Source organism: Nycticebus coucang, chromosome 13 (genome assembly GCF_027406575.1).
Source record: "Nycticebus coucang isolate mNycCou1 chromosome 13, mNycCou1.pri, whole genome shotgun sequence".
NCBI lineage: Eukaryota > Metazoa > Chordata > Mammalia > Primates > Lorisidae > Nycticebus > Nycticebus coucang.
In genome coordinates, this window is record NC_069792.1 from 18,016,545 (window position 1) to 18,038,748 (window position 22,204).

Below are 22,204 nucleotides of genomic sequence, written 5' to 3' on the forward strand. Positions count from 1 at the left end.
TGGTGCACCCAGAGAGGGTGGATGCTCATGTCTTCTCCAGCTACCTTGCTCTGTGTATTGCTTCTGTCTGGATGTTTATCTGCATGCTTCATAATACTCTTTATAATAAATGGGTAAACATAAACAAAAAGTTTCCCTGAGTTCTGTGGTCTGCTCTAGCAAATTTATTCAACCAGGGGGATAATGATGGGAATCCCGATTTACAGCAGGTTGGTCGCAGCAACCACAAATTCTTGGGCTTAAATGATCCTCTTGTTTCAGCTTCTGGAGTAGCTGGGACTACAGGAGTTCACCACAACGCTGGGCTACTTTTTTTTTTTTTTGAGACAGAGTCTTACTCTTGCTCCGGCTTGTCTTAAACTCCTGACTTCAAGTAATCCACCTGCTTCAGCCTCCCAGAGTGCTAGAATTACGGGTTTGATTCACCATACAGTCCAGCGTTGTTATCTCTCTTTTCTTCCCTCCCTTTGCCCCACATTTAGTTTCTGGAATTCCCTACATTTTTAGCACAATTCAGCTTAGCAATTTGGCCAGCATTGCTCTCACCAAACAAAAGCCACTCAGCTGGAGGAACCATCCTTCTGGAAAGCGGGCTGTGGTCATCTACGGTCATTCACAGGCACTGGCTAAAAACCACCATCATGTAGTGGGTTTGCCCTTCATCCCAACTGATCTACCAAAGTAATTGCCTGACCAGAACACATCCCTTTTTTGATGGGGGAGAAGCTGGCTGCAAGAGAAAGGCATGTATAGAAAGGCATATGTAATTGGGCTGCTAAAACACATGGTTTTCTACATATTACGTCTAATTTACAATATTAGGCGACTGAGTGTTCTAAAAAAGAGTTATTATGTTTGCATAAGTGCCTAACCTTTTCCTAAATAGAAATTAAACAATTTTATAACAGCTGTATTTTTTAATACCTGCTTGTACTTTTTATTTTTTATTTTTTTGCTTGTACCTTTTAAAGTATACAATTCAATGGTTTTTAGTATATTCATCATCATCATCACTATCTAACTCTAGAACATTTTCATTATCCCCCTGGGAAACCTTTTACCCATTCGTAACCACTCTCGTTTCCCCTCTCCCCAACCCTTGGCAGCCACCACTGTACTCTCCACGGATTTGCCTGTTCTGGATGTTTCACATAAACAGAACCAGCTGGTCTTTTGTGACTGGCTTATTTCACTTAGCATAATGTTTTTAAAGTGCAGAATACATCAGTACTTCATTCTTTTTTATGGCCAAACATTATTCCATTGTATAAATATATCACATTTTGTTTATCTGTTCATCAGTTGATAGTTGTTTGGTGTGTTTCCACTTTTTGGCTATTACGCATGATATTGCTGTGAACATTCACATACAAGCCATTTTGTGGATGAACGTTTTCATTTCTTTTGGAGATATATACATATGTACACCTAAGATTGGACACGTATATCTTGAGTGCTGACTCACAGGAAAAGTCAGAACCAATTAAAACGGGGAAGAATTAAAGGAATTCTAGTTGGGACTGCAGTTGAAACTAAAACATTAAAGAAGGCCTGTGTGTGCAGGAAACCGACCTGGTGGAGGAAGAACAAAGGGACCTATACCTGCACTTGCCACCAGATACAAACAAGAGTCTAACTTTCCACAGGCACAGCTGGCCGGCTAGGGTTACCCACCCAGTGCACCCGCACAGACCACCATGGGCTCACAGGTGACATGCATACTCCCTGCCAGATATGAAACCTCCTCCCCCAGTTACGAGTATGTAAAATAGCCCCCTCAAAGAGAAGGGAAATGGAAATTTTTTTAAATTAGTGGATTTCAGGAGTTAACATGAACATGTTTGCTGTCTCCGTCTGTGCTGGAGAAAACAATTCCATAATCTAGGCATGCATACTACTGTGTTTTACGGTTTATGCAATTCTTTTTCTTCTCCCATAGGTGCAAACATGTGTTAAGTTTACATTTTGCTCATCCTTACTACACCCACTTGAAGGAAAGAGGCTATTTCGTCAACTGATCTGAGGCTCAGAGATGAATTGGCTGTCCTGGAGGTTAGGAAAGGAGGACTGGGTCACCGATACGGAAAACCCCTGTTTGGAACTAGGAATGAAATAAAACATTTCACATATGTAAATTCCTTGAGTCCTTATAAGAACCCTATGAGGTGGCTGTTATTATAGTTTCATAGGTGAAAGGAAATTGCCCAAATCACCAAGTGTCTTGTTTTAGAGCCACATCCTTTCAGCTGTGTCGTGTCCTTATTTGCCAGTTCCAATTGACCAAGGTTTGTTGCTTGGAGGGACGTATGCAAGAAGTTGAGGCCCTGCCCAGTTATTCCGGCTGCCACTGGGGGGACGGGAGGATTGGCATCTCATACAGAACCCAATTCATTGTAAAATGAGTGAATTAGTGAATTAGTGATAAATCTCATTTCTAAGGGACTCAACTGGGAAGTTTTCCATTATATAAGGTTCTGGATTTTTTTCTTTTTTTTTTTCTTGTTGTTTTTGGCTGGGGCTGGGTTTGAACCCGCCACCTCCGGCATGTGGGGTCAGTGCCCTACTCCTTTGAGCCACAGGCGCCGCCCAAGGTTCTGGATTTTGAGGGAGCTGGAAAAGGGCAGCTCCTTAAAACGGAATTTTGGCAATACTTTCCCTCCCTTCTTTTATCTGCTGCAAATATACAGCCATGACTAATTTTCTCATTTTCTCCCCTGATAGTTGCCTGCTTCTTTATTCTGTAAAAGGGCTTTCTTCCTTAAAATGATATCTTCCTTTTACCTGAAAGGTGAATATCAGTGAAACACGGAAAGCAACAGAGATACATTCCCCAAGTGAGGGGCCTGTAGATGTCTGACTGGCAGATTGAGGGATTCTGGACAAGGCCCAGCAGCTGTGACCAGCACGGACAGCTGAAGACAGGATCAGTGTTACTTGTGTGAAAAGGATGAAAGCATTTAACCAGACCCTTACCATGAACCATAGTTCCTGTGTTAATGTTGTGAATAAAACATATTTCTTAGTTTTCTGCTTTTCCACCTGCATGCAAATTTTCAATTTTCAGGATTGAGCCAACAGATTTAAATCTCTGATTTTTATGCATTAAAAAAGAACTCTTTCAGTTCTTTTTGCAAATTCCAGCTCTAATGCACATATCCGTGCCTTTTTTTGGTAGGTTTCCACATACAGAAAAACATGAGTCTCCCATTAGAGTCCTAATAGGCTCATCATTTTGCAGAGTAAAAACTGCAGAAAGCTTCTGATCGGAATCCCAATTAGTCGCAAACTTACCGCACCATTTCACTTTCCAGTTCCGATTGGCATCAACTCCTCGGCAGTGAAACCTTGAGTTCCTTGACCTTGTTTTTCTCCAAAATCGATCCTAGATGTAATTAAGAAAACAGGTGCAGAGAAAAATACTTAGAGGGTTATTCAGATGCATTTTAGTAGCTTAATCAAGGAACAAGTCACACCACTGAGGGGAGAGTCCTTTTGTGAATAGACCAGCCCTGGGAGTGGAAAGGGGACTGGGTTAGCAGTCGAGATCCAGGGTCAGGCTTCAATTTCTGCCATGAACTTCCTGTCTCCCTGTTTTCTCTTGGCTTCAATTCCTCACAGGCAAAACTGAATGGGTTGGACTAGATCAGTTTTTTTTTTTTTTTGGCCGGGGCTGGGTTTGAACCCGCCACCTCCGGCATATGGGACCGTCGCGCCCTACTCCTTGAGCCACAGGCGCCACCCGATCAGTTTTTTTTTTTTTTACAATTTATTGGAAGGGGAAATCTTTATTCACATGAAATCTTATGTAAAAGGCAGATGTAAGAACGAAATCAAATGGCAGGTGTTCTGATCAGAAAAGGAGTGAGGCCCTCTTTTGCGTCTCTAGAATCACTCAGCTGACCCACCACCAAGCTTCCTTTCTGTCCTAGAAATTTGTGGCTCTGTTTTCTATGACACATTCAGTCCTTTTTTTCAACTGGACAGGCAAAAGTGACTTACATTGGTCCAACTAAAATGGTATCCATCAACGTTAAACACAGGCATGATATAGAAATAGAGGTGATTCAACATTTTTCTCATGGCTGGGTCACTCCTATATGTTAGAAGAGCCTAAAAGAGAAAGGTGACATTTTTCTTATAAATTGCTTCCGAAAACAGGTTTAGGAAAAAAAAGTGTGAGAAATCCTTTCTACCCATGAGAAACAGCAAATGTTGTGGGTTAAAAAGAAATAAGCTTTCATGAGTGGTACTCTTTGACATCACACATTCTCTATTAAGACTTCTGTCTGAATTAAACTTATTATCACCAATAATTTCTTAGCAAAGCCATTAAAACAAGCTAATTGGGCAGCCTCTTACAGGATTTTAGAGGGCTAAATTTTTAGGCTGATTAAGAAAGTAACAACGTAAGTATGCTTTTGTATAATCAGTTCTTTCGAGATTCCATTCAATTCTGGATAATGTAATTACCTAGCTCTACATGATACATCATAGAACAGACTAGTAAAATGTCACTTAATTATTTATGTCTATTGGTACCAGCCTTAAGCCTTGGAACTTTTACTGCACGAAGACTCTGTTCTTTTCTCCTTACTTTTCTGTAAAACATTTAATGGACAATAGAACATCGTTGCCATCTTTTTTATGGCTCCTTTGAAGTCTTGCTCTTGTGATTGAGTTTTACTTCTCCTGTGTCTGTCCCCAAGTCAGGATTCTGCAGTATAGATTGGCCTCGAATAAGAAAGTGCTGTTATGTGTTAAGTCAAGAATACGGACTTTTTCAAACACCAGTCCTATAGAACAAACTTTTTAACAAGTTCTTTTTGAGGCATATTTCTCCACATATAGACTATCTTGGAGGAGGAGCACACAGAAAATTTCTAACAATGGCTGCCTCTGTGCTGGGGGCGTGGGGGACAATCTGTAGGAAGGAGAATTACTTTTCATTGTATACCTGTTTGGATTGAGTTCTCACCATATGAAAAACACAAAAACAAATCTTTAAAATAAAATCCCTTGGCAGTGCCCGAAGCTCAGTGGGTAGGGTGCCAGCCACATACACGGAGGCTGGTGGGTTCGAACCTGGCCTAGCCCTGCTAAACAACAATGACAACTGCACAACAACAACAACAACAAAAATAGCCTATAGTCCCAGTTGCTTGGGAGGCTGAGGCAAGAGAATCACTTAAAAACAAAAGTTTGAGGTTGCTGTGAGCTGTGATGCCACAGCACTCTACCTAGGGAGACATAGTGAGACTCTGTCTCCAAAAATCCCCATCACTTTATTGAGGTATGATTGACATATAAATAGATGTACATATTTAATGTATACAACTTGGTGTTTTTTGAAATGACTGTATACCTGTGAAATCACTATCACAATCTATGCCATAAACATATCCATCACCTCCAAAAAGATTCCTCTCGTCCTTTTCATTTATCATCATTATTATTTTATGGTATAAGAACACGCAACATAAGCTCCAGCCTCTTAGTAAATGTTTTTTTTAAATTATTGGCAATTCAAGTAGGTTCCACTGATTGCATTTGTTAGGCAAAGTCCCTCTTACAATCGTCTCTTGCCCCCCAAAGGTGTGGCACACACCAAGACCCCACCCCCCTCCCTCTTCCCTCTCTTGGCTCTTCCTTTCCCCACCCCTCCCTCCTCCTTCCTCTCTCTGCTCTCCCCTTCCCCCACCATGTCCTTAATTGTCATTAATTGTCCTCGTATCAAAATTGAGTACATAGGATTCATGCTTCTCCATTCTTGTCTCTTAGTAAATTTTTAAGTATAAAATATAGTATTGTTAATGATAGCCACTGTGCTGTTGAGTAGATCTCCAGGGTTTATTTAATTCTTTTACTGAAACGTTGTGTCTCCTTTTCCCCCCTCCTCCCAAAATAAAAGAATTCTTAAATTATGTATATACAGCCTTGGAAAATTAAATCCTTAAAATTTAAATCCTCTTTTACATCTGGTTAAGTTGGATTTCTGAACCCATCACAGCAGCATTTTGTATTTATATGGTGAGACTTCTAGTAATATTCATAGAGAACAAGCCAATCATACAATTCGTTCTACCTATCACTAAATTAGAAATAATGTTGAAGAGATAGGGATATACTCAAGAACATCAGAGGTAAATACAACTTTATTACACGTCATTTAAGCGTCCGTGACGTTCTCTCTTGTTCTCCTTTTGTTTAAGGCTCAGTAATAGTTGTTGGTCAGTTAGCTTCAGTAGAACTTTCTTGTATGCTTGAGTTTCTCTTGACTGTCCAGTGCTTCAAACTAGGGGGAAATCCCTGTTACATGATCAATTTTACAAGTTCTGAAATTTTGTTTTTTTTCTCCTAAGTGGAGATTCTCCAGTGCTTAGAGGATGTCTTCTGCTGGGATGGTGGGGCACAGCTATATGGTCGATGGTTGGCCACATTTCTTTCTTAAAGTTTGACAGCTGTAGATTTCCACACCACTCTAGAGAAGAAGAGAAAAGAGACAGCAGGAGAAAGGAGCTGGCCGAGGCAGGAAAGGAGGAGTAAGAAAAAGCCATGGTCATTTCTCTCCCTGCCTTCCCAGCACTGGGGACCCTAGCTGTGTGTCTCCATCCTTACTGGGGAAGTCTCATCTTTCTCAAGCAGGGTGCATGTTGGTACCTGCATGGCCGACATTGCCAGACACCTGCATGGGAATGTTCTCATTTGATCCCACGGTCTTCTCTAGTACAAGTGATCTCCATAGTTTTATGTTTAAAAGAATATTGCCAACTTCCTTTTCAAAAGAACTACAAAATATTTTAAGCATGTAGAAAAAAATACAGAACAGCCTGCTCATCAACACATCTTACTACATTTATCAAATCGTTTTTTAGAAAATTGAGACGTTACAGGGAAAACAACCCTCCTGCCTTGATCATTCCCTGATTTCATTTTTTCCCCTTCACTAAGGTAATTCCTACCCTAAGTTTGACATTATCATTCTCATACATGATTGTATACATGTTGGTGGTTTCATGAACAACATATAATATTGTGTGTATGTTTTGAAATATTACGCAAATGAGATCATTATGTGTTAATTTGCGGTCCGCTTCCCCCATTATATTTTTGAAATTTTATTTATTTATTTTTGAGACAGAGTCTCACCATGTCACCCTCGGTAGAGTGCTGTGGCATCACAGCTCACAGAAACCTCAAACTCTTGGGCTTATGTGATTCTCTTGTCTCAGCCTCCCAAGTAGCTGGGACTACAGGCACCTGCCACAACGCCCGGCTATTTTTTATTGCTGTTGTCATTGTTGTTTAGCAGGCCCAGGTCGGGTTTGAACCTGCCAGCCTCAGTGTATGTGGCTGATGCCGTACCCACTGTGCTATAGGCACCGAGCCTTGAAATTTATTAAGTTGAGGATTTATTCATTTTTGACTTGCAAATGGTATTCCATTATAGGTCAACACACAATATATTGATCCCTTATTTTTTTGATGGATAGGTTAGGCTGTGTCTCATATTTCACTGTTGTAATAATAATGTGCAATGAACATTCTTACACATTTCTTCTAGACATATATGAGAGTTTCTTTGTAATACAAGTCTAGCAAAGGATTTGTTGGGACATGAATTTACACGCCTTCAACTTTACCATTGTCATTTTTTTCTCTGTATCAGTAAACATGCCCATTTGCAGTGAATGCGAGTGTATTAACATAGTACCTCTGTCAAATAACAAATTTTCATTTGTGGTTGGAATTGCATTTATGCACTTAGTCTATATCCATTCAGCAAACCCTAGATTCTGACAAATCTAGTAGGATATAGCTCCTCATATTGTTTCACTTCAAAATTATTTTGACTATTTTTTTTATTAAATCATAGCTGTGCACATTAATGCAATCGTGGGGTACAATGTGCTGGTTTTATATACTATTTGAAATGTTTTCATCAAACTGGTTAACACAGCCTTCATGGCATTTTCTTAGTTATTGTGTTAAGACATTTATATTCTACACCTAGTAAATTTTACATGTACCCTTGTAAGATGCACAGTAGGTGTGGTCCCATCAATTACTCTCCCTCCACCCTTCCTCCTCCCCTCCCCTCCCTCTCCCCTTTCCCCTCCTTCTTGGGCTATAATTGGGTTATAGCTTTCATAAGAAAGCTATAAATTGGTTTCATAGTAGGGATGAGTACATTGGATACTTTTTCTTCCATTCTTGAGATACTTTGCTAAGAAGAATATGTTCCAGCTCCATCCATGTAAACATGAAAGAGGTAAAATCTCCATCTTTCTTTAAGGCTGCATAATATTCCATGGTGTACATATACTATAATTTATTGATCCATTCATGGGTTGATGGGCACTTGGGCTTCTTCCATGACTTAGCAATTATGAATTGGGCCACAATAAACATTCTGGTACCTATATCTTTGTTATAATGTGATTTTTGGTCTTCTGGATATATATCTAGTAGAGGAATTGTAGGATCGAATGGCAGGTCTATTTTTAGATTTCTAAGTGTTCTCCAAACATCTTTCCAAAAGGAACATATTAGTTTGCATTCCACCAGCAATGTAGAAGTTCCCTTTTCTCCACATCCACGCCAACATCTCTGGTGTTGGGATTTTGTGATGTGGCTAATCTTACTAGAGTTAGATGATATCTCAAAGTAGTTTTGATTTGCATTTCTCTAATGATTAAGGATGATGAGCATTTTTTCATGTCTGTAGGCCGTGCGCCTATCTTCTTCAGAGAAGTTTCTCTTCAAGTCCCTTGTCCAGCCTGAGATGGGATCACTTGTTCTTTTCTTGCTAATATGTTTGAGTTCTCTGTGGATTCTGGTTATTAAACCTTTGTCAGAGACATAAGCTGCAAATATCTTCTCCCATTCTGAGGGCTGTCTGCTTGCTTTACTTACTGTGTTCTTGGCTGTGCAGAAGTTTTTTAGTTTATCTTGGCTATTTTTTTTTTTTTTGATCACACATGTTTTAATGTTTTCTAGAAATATACTGGAGAATCATGCAATGCTGCCAACATTGGAGGCATCCTTGGTCACAAGTCTGTGCACTCCTTTGCAACTAGTCCTGTAATGGCAGAACCTTTTATTTTGCCTTTATTGTTTACTATGACCCCTGCATTATCTTCAAAATAAAGAAACACTGGAGAAGAGATGGTGTGCTTCTTTATGTTGACTATTTTTGACCCTTCTCTCCGCATAGTAATTTTGGAATCAAGGTTGATCACATCAAATATGTCCTGTGTTATATTTAGGCTGTTGTTTTTGTCACTAATGGATGTTGAATTTCAGCAAATGATTTTTCTTCATGTATTGACACAATCATCTGGTTGCTGTGGTGATAAATGCCAGTAAATAATCTTCTTATTGCTAAACCTCTTGTACTCTAGGGATAAGCCTGTTGGTTATGATGTGTAGTCTTAATATGGCTGGATTCAGGTTGCTAATACAGTCCTGTGACTCATAATGACATTTTGGCCAATGACGATATGCATATATGATGGTGGTTTTGTAAGATTATAGTGGAACACATATATAAATCTGACATATACACTTTATACTGGCATTGCAAATCAAGTAGGGAAAATGATATTCAGTAATGGTGCTGGGACATCTGGTTTCACATAAAAAGGTTTGTGTAACTACATTCTGTCATGTCCGTGCAATGATGAAATTGCCTAATGTCACATTTCCCAGATAATATCCCTGTCATCAAGTGACACATGACTGTATTTACATCTACATTTCTACATATAGGCCCATAACCCTTCCTTATTTTGTCCTCCTCTGGTTTTGATACCAGTTATATATTATCCTAATGTGATTTGGTGAGTATTAAAAAAATACATATTTGGAAAGTATTTTTAATCTATTCAAATTATTAGCTCCCTGAATAGTCAAATTCAACTCTAAAATTATCTAGTCCTAGAGTGGAAATTTATAGAAAACAGAGATACAATAGGAAAAATAAATCTTTTGCTTTCAATTCCATTGAGTTTTGCTCTTTATCATTTTTTTAAAGTGGTGCTGACTGTTTTGTCCTTTTTCTAGTTTCTTGAGTTGTAAGCTTGGCTCACTAACATAGAGACTTCATTCTTTTTGAATATATCTACTTAAAACTATAAATTCCCCTTTAGTATACTACGTTAGTTGCATTCCATGTCTTGATGTACAGTAGTTTTGTTACTGTTCTGTCCTAAATACTGGAACATTTCCTTGATTTAAATGAGGTATTTATATTTACACATTTTTAAATATGTGAGTTTTTTAGTTATGTTTTTTGTAAATGATTTCTAACAACTACCTTGCAGTTCAAGAATGTAGCCTACATGATACAGATTCTTTGACAGTTGTGCAGACTCTCTTTGTGGCCCAGTATAGTCAATTTTTTGTGGATGTTCCAACTGTGCTCGAAAAGAATATACCTTCTCTAATTATTGGGTAGGGATTCTAAATGTGTTCATTTGATTAAGTTTATTATGTTGTTCAGATCATCTATATTCTTACTAAACTGTGCTGTCTTAAACACTGAGAATCGTGCTAAAAACATGCTATTTAGAGTTCATTGCTTTTTCTTATATCCTGTCAATTTTTGTTTTATATATTTTGAGGCCATTAACATCACTTAAAAATCTTCATTTCTAAACAATATATTAATGAAAGAAGCTGTTCATAGTATTCTGGAATGAATTTAATTTTTATGACTTGCCAGAATGTGTTCTTCCTCTGACAAACAAGCCGGGTGTCATTATATTACATATGCTATATTTGTGATTTTTATAACTCTCTAAGAATTGCAGCTATTCCCCATCTGGTCAGACAAAGCAAGAATGATCACGATGTGATGACTGTTAAATACGAAACAGGGCATCTGAGAGACCTCCTTGCATGAATGCTTTAAATAATAGCACAAAGTCATTTCTCTTTTATGGTTTAGGTGGGGGTTTCTAGAAAGAACATGACCATATGTCTATTTCCTATTATTCTGACATATGATGACCATGAAGAACATGGGGTTATGCTTTTCTTCTAACGCGTAGAGCGCTTTTTCTCAATCCACATACATCACCCATACACATAGAAAAGGAGATGCCTACCAATCAATTCGTATCTGGACCTACCTTGAAAGTTTAATCCCTTGATTACTATTGTTTATGAGCAAGACTTAAGTAGTCCTGATTGGAAAGCCAGTCACAAAACAATGCACCACACGCCTCAGTGTGGCGGTCCCTAGGCATTACACCCCCTTACTTCATTTTAAAAATGCTTCATCAAAACTGATTTTGATCTTCCATGAAAAGATGGTAAAGGAACCTTTGAGTATTACCTTTTGCCAGGCAAATGATATGATTGGTACTATGTTGGGGCATTTCTGAAGTTAATGAACACAAAGAATGAATCTATTTGGTATTCACCACCTACCGGGACTATAATGGCTTTCTTATACACAACACGAGTATACATGTCATACTTAGGAATTTAGCAAATAAACTTCTGTCAAAATCGAGACATACTTTCCGGTTCCTAAAGTCTTTGTATGGTATAACAAAGTTGGGTAGAAGGGTTCCCTCATTTTCATTGTGTTTGCATTTATTTGATTGGGTGTAGCTTTCTTAGAGCTCCTGACAACCTGAATGTGGGGGTCATTTTTTTGGGAGGGAGAATTGTCATAAATGGCTTTTAAAAAGCATTTAAACTTTTCTTCATTTTTGTTTCTTTTTTTCTAGAAGCCACACAGAGGCCTTAAAAATAATAACTACCAGGTGGCACCTGTGGCTCAGTGGTTAGGGCGCCGGCCCATATACGGAGGGTGGCGGGTTTGAACCGGCCCCGGCCAAACTGCAGCAAAAAAATAGCTGGTCATTGTGGTGGGCACCTGTAGTTCCAGCTACTCGGGAGGCTGAGGCAAGAGAATCCCCTAAGCCCAGGAGTTGGAGGTTGCTGTGAGCTGTGACTTCACAGCACTCTACAGAGGGTGATAAAGTGAGACTCTGTCTGTACAAAATAATGATAATAATAATAACTACCCATCCAATGAAGGGCACACAGGGAGAACTAAGCTAAAGCCAAAGGAGGTGGCACAAAATTGCTTCATCTGGACTGGATTGGAGTAAAATTATTACTATGGAAAAACATCATTGCACCAAAGTGGGTACATCTCTATCCAAAGGAGGTATTTATTTATTTATTATTTTTTAAAGACAGAGTCTCAAGCTGTTACCCTGGGTAGAGTGCCATGGTGTCATAGCTCACAGCAACCTCTAAATCTTGGGTTCAATTGATCCTCTTGCCTCAGTTTTTCTATTTTTAGTAGAGTTGGGGTCTTGCTTTTGCTCAGGCTGGTCTTGAACTTGTGAGCTCAAGCAATCCACCCACCTCGGCCTTCCAGAGTGCTAGGATTACAGGTGTGAGCCACCATGCCTGGCCCCAAAGGAGGTATTTAAAATTCAATACTACAAGGGTACCCCATGATCATACTAATGTACACAGCTATGATTTAATAAAAAAATAAATAAAAAAAATTCAATACTAGTGAAGTAGGGGAGAGTTTGGGAGAAATCAGAAGAAAAACTGGTGCTGACTCTATAAAGATAATTTTTTTTTTTGTAGAGACAGAGTCTTGCTGTACCACCCTCGGTAGAGTGCCGTGGCGTCACACGGCTCACAGCAACCTCTAACTCTTGGGCTTAGAGCGATTCTCTTGCCTCAGCCTCCTGAGCAGCTGGGATTACAGGCGCCTGCCACAACGCCTGGCTATTTTTTTGTTGCAGTTTGGCTGAGGCTGGGTTTGAACCCGCCACCCTCGGCATATGGGGCCGGCGCCCTACTCACTGAGCCACAGGCGCCGCCTCTATAAAGATAATTGATGTCACACCATATGAGCTCATTTAATACAAATGGTCAACTGAATAATGTTGAAAACAACATGAACAAAAGGATCTGTGAATGAAAGAACTTCAAGTCATATGTTAATCTTGTAAATTCTAGTTACTTTTATGCTTAGAACCACCCAGAGTGACTAATCTAACAGGGCAGGTGAAGACCGAAAAATACTAACTATCAATTTACATTTCTAGTAAGAGATATAGGTAAATATTTGAAATATTTTGTGTAAGCAGGAAGAATATAATATCAAATGTATGCCTATCCTATAACTTAAGTAATTATCATTTTATATCTCTAGAACTTTTACACTCAAATAACCCAATGAACAATGATTACTTGCATTTTAATCCTGAGAAGAAACCAGGACCAACTTTGGCATTATTAACATCTGCTGTGTAAGCATCTTTTATCTACCAAAAAAGAAAGGACAGGGGTGCTTGCTCTGCACAGCTCTGGTATACACAACTTTAGTTAGTCCTCCCACACACAGTGCAAATTTTAGCTACCACTACTAGATCTTTAGTCTACAAATCACTATGTAAATAACCGAAGCACATCAAGATCTGGGACCGATTGTGTCATTTCTTTGAAAATCTGTCAGTGGTGATTGGTCCCTGTGCATCTCAATCAGTTTATGCACAGACAGCAAAGCATGTAGCTGTGCTGTGTTCTTGTTTCCCAGTGAGAAATCTACATGGTATTTTACAAAAATGGATAATGGGAATAGAGGAAATTGTCCAATAAAGATGAAAGTGCAGCAAAGAAATGAAAAGTGATAATAGTGGAGGTGAAATCTGAGCCAAATGTAAATGGAGTTTGGAACAAACAGCTGACTTGGAATGTTGACACTGCCACTGCTCAGCTTTGGATAAATGCAGGAAATAGTGAAGACCAACCTACCAACATAGATGAGGAAAGTGCTTGTGCTCAAAATGGTGATGTTCCAGCAGAAGTGAGGCTGGCAGCACTTCGCAGTAAAGGGACTCTCGGAGATATTCCAGGACATTAAAAGTACAAAGAAAAAACATATTGAAAGTTGATCCAACCAAGAAAGGATCGTGACAATCTGCCAAGGCGAATTTTTATAAAAGATGCTCCTTTCATGTTGTAAGTTACAAAAAAAGAAGGCAAGCACTAATCCAAACTATTCTTGTCAAGTTTTTTTTTTTAAAAAAAAAACAAAGAAATAAGACATTTTGATTCTCAATATTTCTCATGATTTAAGTGACAGCATACTAATTATTAGTTTTGCCATTTAGAAATCATTTATGTATTCATAACCGAGAGTAGGAGAGGTTTTGATATTTTGTTAAAAATCTGTAAGGGTCACAGAACAAATGATTGTTCTCATTGATTATAAGATTGCTCTGTCTTGCCCCAACTAGCGTGGTCACTGTTACAGTCCAGCGGTCCTGTGAGAGCGACCACTGCCTATATAAACGATGGCCCGTACTGTCTCTATCATTAGGGAGGGGAGGACAATGGATGTGATGGATTTCAATTTAATTCAATTGAAACAAAACAAATATTAATATAGATCCTGCTATGTGTAAGACATTATAAATTTGACAGAAGGGGCTGGAGATCTTGGAGGATGTAGAAGTTTAAAGAGATGATTGGGGAGAATGAAGGTGAGAGATTAGAGGGAGCTAAAGGTACCAGAAGGTCAGGAGAAAGCAAATCAGAATATTGTAATTACTAGGAAGGTCAGTGGTCAAAGTCAGACAATTAAAAAAAAATGGAGATCGTTTCATATGATGAGCTGTTTTCCATTATGTAATTAAGAACAAAGCTGTATTTGCTTACTCAGCTGATCTTCTTAGATATTTGATCTGGGTTTGCTAATCCTTTCAGCTACCTCTTTTTTTTCTTTTTTGCAGTTTTTGGCCCAGGGCCAAACCCACCACCTCTGGTATATGGGGCCAGCGCCCCACTCCTTGAGCCACAGGCACCGTCCCCTTTGAGTTCCTTCTTTATTCCCCAGGCATTTGGCACCTTTCATGTATGCAATTTAAGTTCTCTTTTTAAAAAGATTTATTTTTTAGGGTTACATTTCTTAACCAAAATTTTGATTGTTTCACACTTACATTTGAGGGTTTGTATTATATTTTTTACTTTTAATAAGCAGGAAGGGATACGGAGACTGAAAGGGATGATTATCCAGAAGCTTTTGAATCCTGGGAGAAAGACTCTTCCCATTCCAGAATGACTTCCCAGGTAGCAGATTTCTACAACCACTGCTCCAAGTCTTCTTAGAGCTCTGTCCTGTGCAACCCATCATAGCCTTCAAGCATTACTACTTACCTTGCCTGGAAAATCGCTTGCTTCCCTGAATGTCTCCTACTCCTATTTTTGGGTATTTGAATCATCTACTTAGGACATGTGAATCACATGCCAGTTTTTGGCACTTAGGATCAGCCATCACTGTGGTGCCAAGTGTAGACGGGTGGAAAAGTGCAATGGAGATGGTTTTCCAGTATAATCAAGCTGGGCCTGGAGGGGTGAGGTTTCATATTATGCAGACTGAAGAGGGATACTGTGGCTCATATGGGGAACTAAGGACATTTTAGTGTTTATTTTTCTTCTTTTTTTGTGCTGCTGTGTTCTTGTTTCCCAGTGATAAATCTACATGGTATTTTACAAAAATGGATAATGGGAATAGAAGAAATTGTCCAATAAAGATGAAAGTGCAGCAAAGAAATGAAAAGTGATAATAGTGGAGGTGAAATTTAAGTCAAATGTAAATGGAGTTTGGAACCAACAGCTGACTTGGAATGTTGACACTGCCACCACTTAGCTTTGGATAAATGCAGGAAATAGTGAAGATCAACCTACCAACATAGATGAGGAAAGTGCTTGTGCTCAAAAGGGTGATGTTCCAGCAGAAGTGAGGCTGGCAGCACTTCACAGTAAAGGGACTCTCAGAGATATTCCATGACATTAAAAGTACAAAGAAAAAACATATTGAAAGTTGATCCAACCAAGAAAGGATCGTGACAATCTGCCAAGGTGAATTTTTAAAAAGATGCTCCTTTCATGTTGTAAGTTACAAAAAAAGAAGGCAAGCACTAATCCAAACTATTCTTGTCGAGGATTTTTTTTTTTTTTTAACAAAGAAATAAGACATTTTGATTCTCAATATTTCTCATGATTTAAGTGACAGCATACTAATTATTAGTTTTGCCATTTAGAAATCATTTATGTATTCATAACTGAGAGTAGGAGAGGTTTTGATATTTTGATAAAAATCTGTAAGGGTCACAGAACAAATGATTTTTCTCATTGATTATAAGATTGCTCTGTCTTGCCCCAACTAGCGTGGTCACTGTTACAGTCCAGCGGTCCTGTGAGAGCGACCACTGCCTATATAAACGATGGCCCGTACTGTCTCTATCATTAGGGAGGGGAGGACAATGGATGTGATGGATTTCAATTTAATTCAATTGAAACAAAACAAATATTAATATAGATCCTGCTATGTGTAAGACATTATAAATTTGACAGAAGGGGCTGGAGATCTTGGAGGATGTAGAAGTTTAAAGAGACGATTGGGGAGAATGAAGGTGAGAGATTAGAGGGAGCTAAAGGTACCAGAAGGTCAGGAGAAAGCAAATCAGAATATTGTAATTACTAGGAAGGTCAGTGGTCAAAGTCAGACAATTAAAAAAAAATGGAGATCGTTTCATATGATGAGCTGTTTTCCATTATGTAATTAAGAACAAAGCTGTATTTGCTTACTCAGCTGATCTTCTTAGATATTTGATCTGGGTTTGCTAATCCTTTCAGCTACTTTTTTTTTTTTTTTGCAGTTTTTGGCCCAGGGCCAAACCCACCACCTCTGGTATATGGGGCCAGCGCCCCACTCCTTGAGCCACAGGCACCATCCCCTTTGAGTTCCTTCTTTATTCCCCAGGCATTTGGCACCTTTCATGTATGCAATTTAAGTTCTCTTTTTAAAAAGATTTATTTTTTAGGGTTACATTTCTTAACCAAAATTTTGATTGTTTCACACTTACATTTGAGGGTTTGTATTATATTTTTTACTTTTTTTTTTTTTTTTTTTGGTTTTTGGCCGGGAAGAGGTTTGAACCCGCCACCTCCGGCATATGGGACCGGCGCCCTACTCCTTGAGCCACAGGCGCCGCCCTATATTTTTTACTTTTAATAAGCAGGAAGGGATACAGAGACTGAAAGGGATGATTATCCAGAAGCTTTTGAATCCTGGGAGAAAGACTCTTCCCATTCCAGAATGACTTCCCAGGTAGCAGATTTCTACAACCACTGCTCCAAGTCTTCTTAGAGCTCTGTCCTGTGCAACCCATCATAGCCTTCAAGCATTACTAGTTACCTTGCCTGGAAAATCGCTTGCTTCCCTGAATGTCTCCTATTCCTATTTTTGGGTATTTGAATCATCTACTTAGGACATGTGAATCACATGCCAGTTTTTGGCACTTAGGATCAGCCATCACTGTGGTGCCAAGTGTAGACGGGTGGAAAAGTGCAATGGAGATGGTTTTCCAGTATAATCAAGCTGGGCCTGGAGGGGTGAGGTTTCATATTATGCAGACTGAAGAGGGATACTGTGGCTCATATGGGGAACTAAGGACATTTTAGTGTTTCTTTTTCTTCTTTTTTTGTGCTGCTGTAACAGGAACAATTTAGATCCACCTGTATATTATATATCTTCAATATCTGGAAGAACTTTCCATTTCAGAACATTTTAGTCCCCATTATTATTATATATATTTTTTGGCAGTTTTTGGCGGGGCTGGGTTTGAACCCATCACCTCTGGCATATGGGCGCCGCCCCCCAACATTTTTATTTTCCACAAATCTTTGCTTTATCTTTGGTCTGCCACTGAATTAAACAGAATTCAACCACTGATTCTAAAATACCTATAGGAATATATGACTCAAGCATATATTTAGTTTGACAATGAAATATATTTAATTTTGTCTGGGTTAAATTTATTTTAAAAATATAGTTATTCTTGGTCCTGTTTACTATAGGAAGTACGGAAAATTCAGAAAAGCATAAAGAAGAGAATAAAAATCACCCATAATTCTCTCTTTAAGCATTTGTCATATTTATCATGAAAATAAAAATCACCCCTAATTCTCTCATTTAGCATTTGTCATATGTATCGTGTACCTATATCTCAGATGTAGAGTTTACAAAATTGAAGTTGCAATGTCCATGCGGTGTTCTTTAATTTTTATTTTATTTTTTTATTTAAAGTTAATAAGAGAGTACAAATGATTAGGTTATATTGTTTGTGTTTCTAAGGTAGAGTTCAAGTTGTCATGGAGCCCTTCCCAGAGGGACGGTGAAGGGCTCACATTGTTCACCTTAGGTGAGAGCTTACCAGTCCCCCTCTCTCCTCTCCCACTCCTTTCCCTCAAACTGTGTTTTTATCTTTGATATAGCAGCATGTCCTGAACAGTTTCTTTGATAAATAAATACTCCGTTAAAATATATTTCTGTAGTCTTGGCTAGCAATCATTTCCTCGATGTTTTCCTCCTTTGCTTCTATGCTTGGCAATGTCTTTCTTGCTTAGAAATCAAATAAATATTTCCCTGAATTACTTTCTAATTACTATATGAATAAAAATGCTGGTCAAATTTGTCCCCCATTGAAGAACTATCTGAGGAAAAATTTAAGTGCTATTTATAACCCTGGGCCAACAATCACCAGCCATGGCTTGAGCTACTCCATCTGGGAGACCTGACAATTTCAAACACTGGAAAGTGAACAAAGCCCAAATTGCCTCATTCAGTGTAGATGATTCTAAAAAAGGAATCAAATGCTATTCTACTTGCATTGGCAACAAAACATTAAAGTGGCCTTTTCACATTTAAAAAACCCCAAAAGATGTAAAAGTGGGCTGCTACTAGAAATCATGTGACTACCCTATGTGTAAATCTTTCTCCCCTGAGTTTGTATCAGAGTCTCAGTGGTTAACTGGTACAGCTTCAGACCTTTTCTTGTCTATTCTTTATCAGACTAGGTCATTCAGGTAAGAAAAGTACTCACATAGATCTCCCATTAGATCCTATAATCCCATTGCTAGGCATCTACCCAGAAGAAAAAAATCATTTTAGCATAAGGACATTTGCACTAGACTATCGCAGTTCAATTTACAATCGCCAAAATGTGGAAACAACCTAAATGCCACCAACCCAGGAATGGGTTAACAAGCCGTGGTATATGTATACCATGGAATACTATGCAGCCATTTAAAAAGCTGGAGACTTTATATCTTCCATATTAACCTGGATGGAGGTGGAACACATTCTTCTTAGTAAAGCATGACAAGAATGGAGAAGCAAGAATCCAATGTACTCAATTCTAATATGAAGGCAGTGGTTGACATAATACAAGGTGGGGGCAGGGGAATAAGGGAATGGGGAGAAGGGAGAAGGGAGGGGGAGGGGGTCACAGGGTATGGTATACCTCTTGGGGATGGGGCACAATTATAAGAGGGACTTTACCTAACAAATTCAATCAGTGTAAACTAATTCTTTGTACCCTCAGTGAATCCCAAACAATAAAAAAGAACAAAAAAAAAAAAAAAAGAAAGAAAAATAGAAAAGTACTTACCAAAACACTTTGTTACTGTGGACGAAATCATTGGAATTTACTCCTGGTTGTCTGTTGCCCATGTTAGGCCTGTGAATCAAGCATTTATTCATTTGGCTGCTTGCTCTGTCTCCCACCTATCATCAGGGAGAATGTCTTTCTTTCGGTTCATGGACCCACGTTGCATGAGAGCAGTTTTTGACAGTCTCTTTCTCTACCCAGTATCCGCAGTACCCTAACAGGGCCGGGTCTGGTGCATGGTAAGCACTTAGTTACCTGTTGACTACATCAATCATTTTCCCTGCTTAGTGTAGTGTTGCACTGGGTACTTCCCCTCAAACTAATGGTACTGCCAACACTTCAGTGACACCATCACTCCCTTGGGTATCTTGTCATCTTTGACCCATCCTCCTCTTTCATTCTCATGTCCAGCTGATCCCTGATCCTGAAGACTTCCTCCACCGGTGCCTTCTTCCAGGTTGTGTCACATCTCCCCAGGAGAACTGCAAACGCACTGAGGAAGGGGTGGCTGTCTTGTGTCCTGGAGTACAGTACTTATACCATGACAGGACTTACTATGCTGCCTTCACATAAAAAGAAGTACTTAGTAAGCATTTGGAAGGATGAGTAAGTGATTTTGTCCCTTTGAATCTTCTTTTTTATTATTATTATTTTTAATTTATTATTTGTTTTTTTTTGCATTTTTTTTTTTTTTTTTGGCCAGGGCCAGGTTTGAACCCACCACCTCCGGTATATGGGGCTGGTGCCCTACTCCTTTGAACCACAGGCACTGCCCTTTTTTTTTTTTTTTTTTATTGTTGGGGATTCATTGAGGGTACAATAAGCCAGGTTACACTGATTGCATTTGTTAGGTAAAGTCCCTCTTGCAATCATGTCTTGCCTCCAGAAGGTGTGGCACACACCAAGGCCCCACACTCTCCCTCCTTCCCTCTCTCTGCTTTTTCTCCCCCCCCATAACCTTAATTGTCATTAATTGTCCTCATATCAAAATTGAGTACATAGGATTCATGCTTCTCCATCCTTGTGATGCTTTACTAAGAATAATGTCTTCCACTTCCATCCAGGTTAATACGAAGGATGTAAAGTCTCCATTTTTTTATTTTTAATAGCTGAATAGTATTCCATGGTGTACATATACCACAGCTTGTTAATCCATTCCGGGTTGGTGGGCATTTAGGCTGTTTCCACATTTTGGCGATTGTAAACACGCTTTTTCTACTTTCCATTCCTACATCTACTCTTCCTGCCCAGGTGTAAATTTCTTTCCTAAAAACGTCAAGTTGGTGGCCCTCATTCTGGACTTTGCCTTCTCCATTTCATTCCTACATCACAGCCTTTCATCTTAACACTCCCTGACAAAGACATGTGTTTATCACTACTTAGCAGTGTTTTCTCACTTTGCTCAGTTGGACCAAACTCTACTTGGCGTGTAAGGCTTACTATAATTTTTCAGTCGGTCTCATATTGTATTAGAATCTGCTCACACAGACTATAGGCTGTGGCCTCACTAATCTACGATCATGCAGATACCATGTCTACTCTCCACGTTAGTCCTTTTTCTTGGAACACTTTTATTTCCCTGATCAAATTCCGATGTCTCAGTCAATGCCTTACTTGAGACTCAATTCTTCCACAAAGCTTGTCTTTTTCAAGTCTTCATGAATCTTTCTCTCTTTTTTTGAGACAGAGTCTCCCTCAGTTGCCCCAGGCTAGAGTGCTGTGGCATTTCCCTAGTTCACAGCAACCTCAAACTTCTGGGTTCAAGTGATCATCCTGCCTCAGCCTCCCAAGTAGCTGGGCCTACAGGTGTCCGCTATGATGCCTGGCTCGTTATTTTCCATGTTAGTAAGGACAGGCTTGGCCTCCCAGAGTGCTAGGATTACAGGTGTGAGCCATTGCACCCAGTCCCTTCCTAGATTTTTCTAATTCCTTAATTCCTTCATATACTATTATCAGTATGATTTGGCCTCCAAAGACACATTATTTTATGTGGTTTCTTGCACATAAATGTTTCTCCTCAAATAGAATGTAGACTCCTGAAGTATAGGTTCCATTACTTATATTTCTGCTGACCCCATTAATGCAGGCGGAGTGCTGAAAATGTAGCAATCAAAAATAATTTATTGAATTGATTTATATAGATATCTTTTAAGGCAGCCCTATTTAACCCTAATTTTAGAATTAACAAACTTTAGGGGGTATAATTCACATACCTTCTCATTTTAAATGTACAATCCAGTGGTTTTTAATATATTCACAGGGTTGGGTAACCATTACTAATATAATTTCATAATCTTTTCATCATGTAAAAAAGAAACTTCATACATTCAACCATCAATTCTCCATGCTTTCTCTAGCCACAGGCAATCACTAATCTACTTTCTGTTTGTATAAAATCACCTATTTTTGACATTGCATAATATGAAATTAGCTTGTCCATGATCTTTCGCGACTGATTTTGCTCATTTATCATGTTGTTAAGGCTCACTCATGTACATACATCAGTGCTTTACTCCTTTTTTACTGGGATATAATTAGTGTCACATAACAGTCACCATTTTACAGTGTACTGTTCAGTGGTTTTTAGTATATTTGCAATGTTGCACATCAATCTTCACTATCTGATTCTAGACCATTTCCATCCCCCTCCCAAAGAGCCTTGTAATAGTTCCAATTTCCCTCTCTCTCAATCCCCTGGCAACCAC

At 38.9% G+C, this 22,204-nt stretch overlaps 1 protein-coding gene across 1 annotated transcript in view; it reads right to left on the minus strand.

Moving 5' to 3' along the window:
- The window catches only part of CPA6 (carboxypeptidase A6), a 274,666-nt gene that overhangs the window by 38,521 nt on the left and 213,941 nt on the right, over positions 1 to 22,204 (minus strand). Inside the window, exons 7-8 of the mRNA XM_053559427.1 lie at positions 4,000 to 4,110; positions 3,292 to 3,382 (exon numbers count right to left, since the gene is read on the minus strand). Coding sequence (XP_053415402.1) covers positions 3,292 to 3,382; positions 4,000 to 4,110 — 202 coding nt within the window. The remainder of the gene's footprint in view (positions 1 to 3,291; positions 3,383 to 3,999; positions 4,111 to 22,204) is intronic.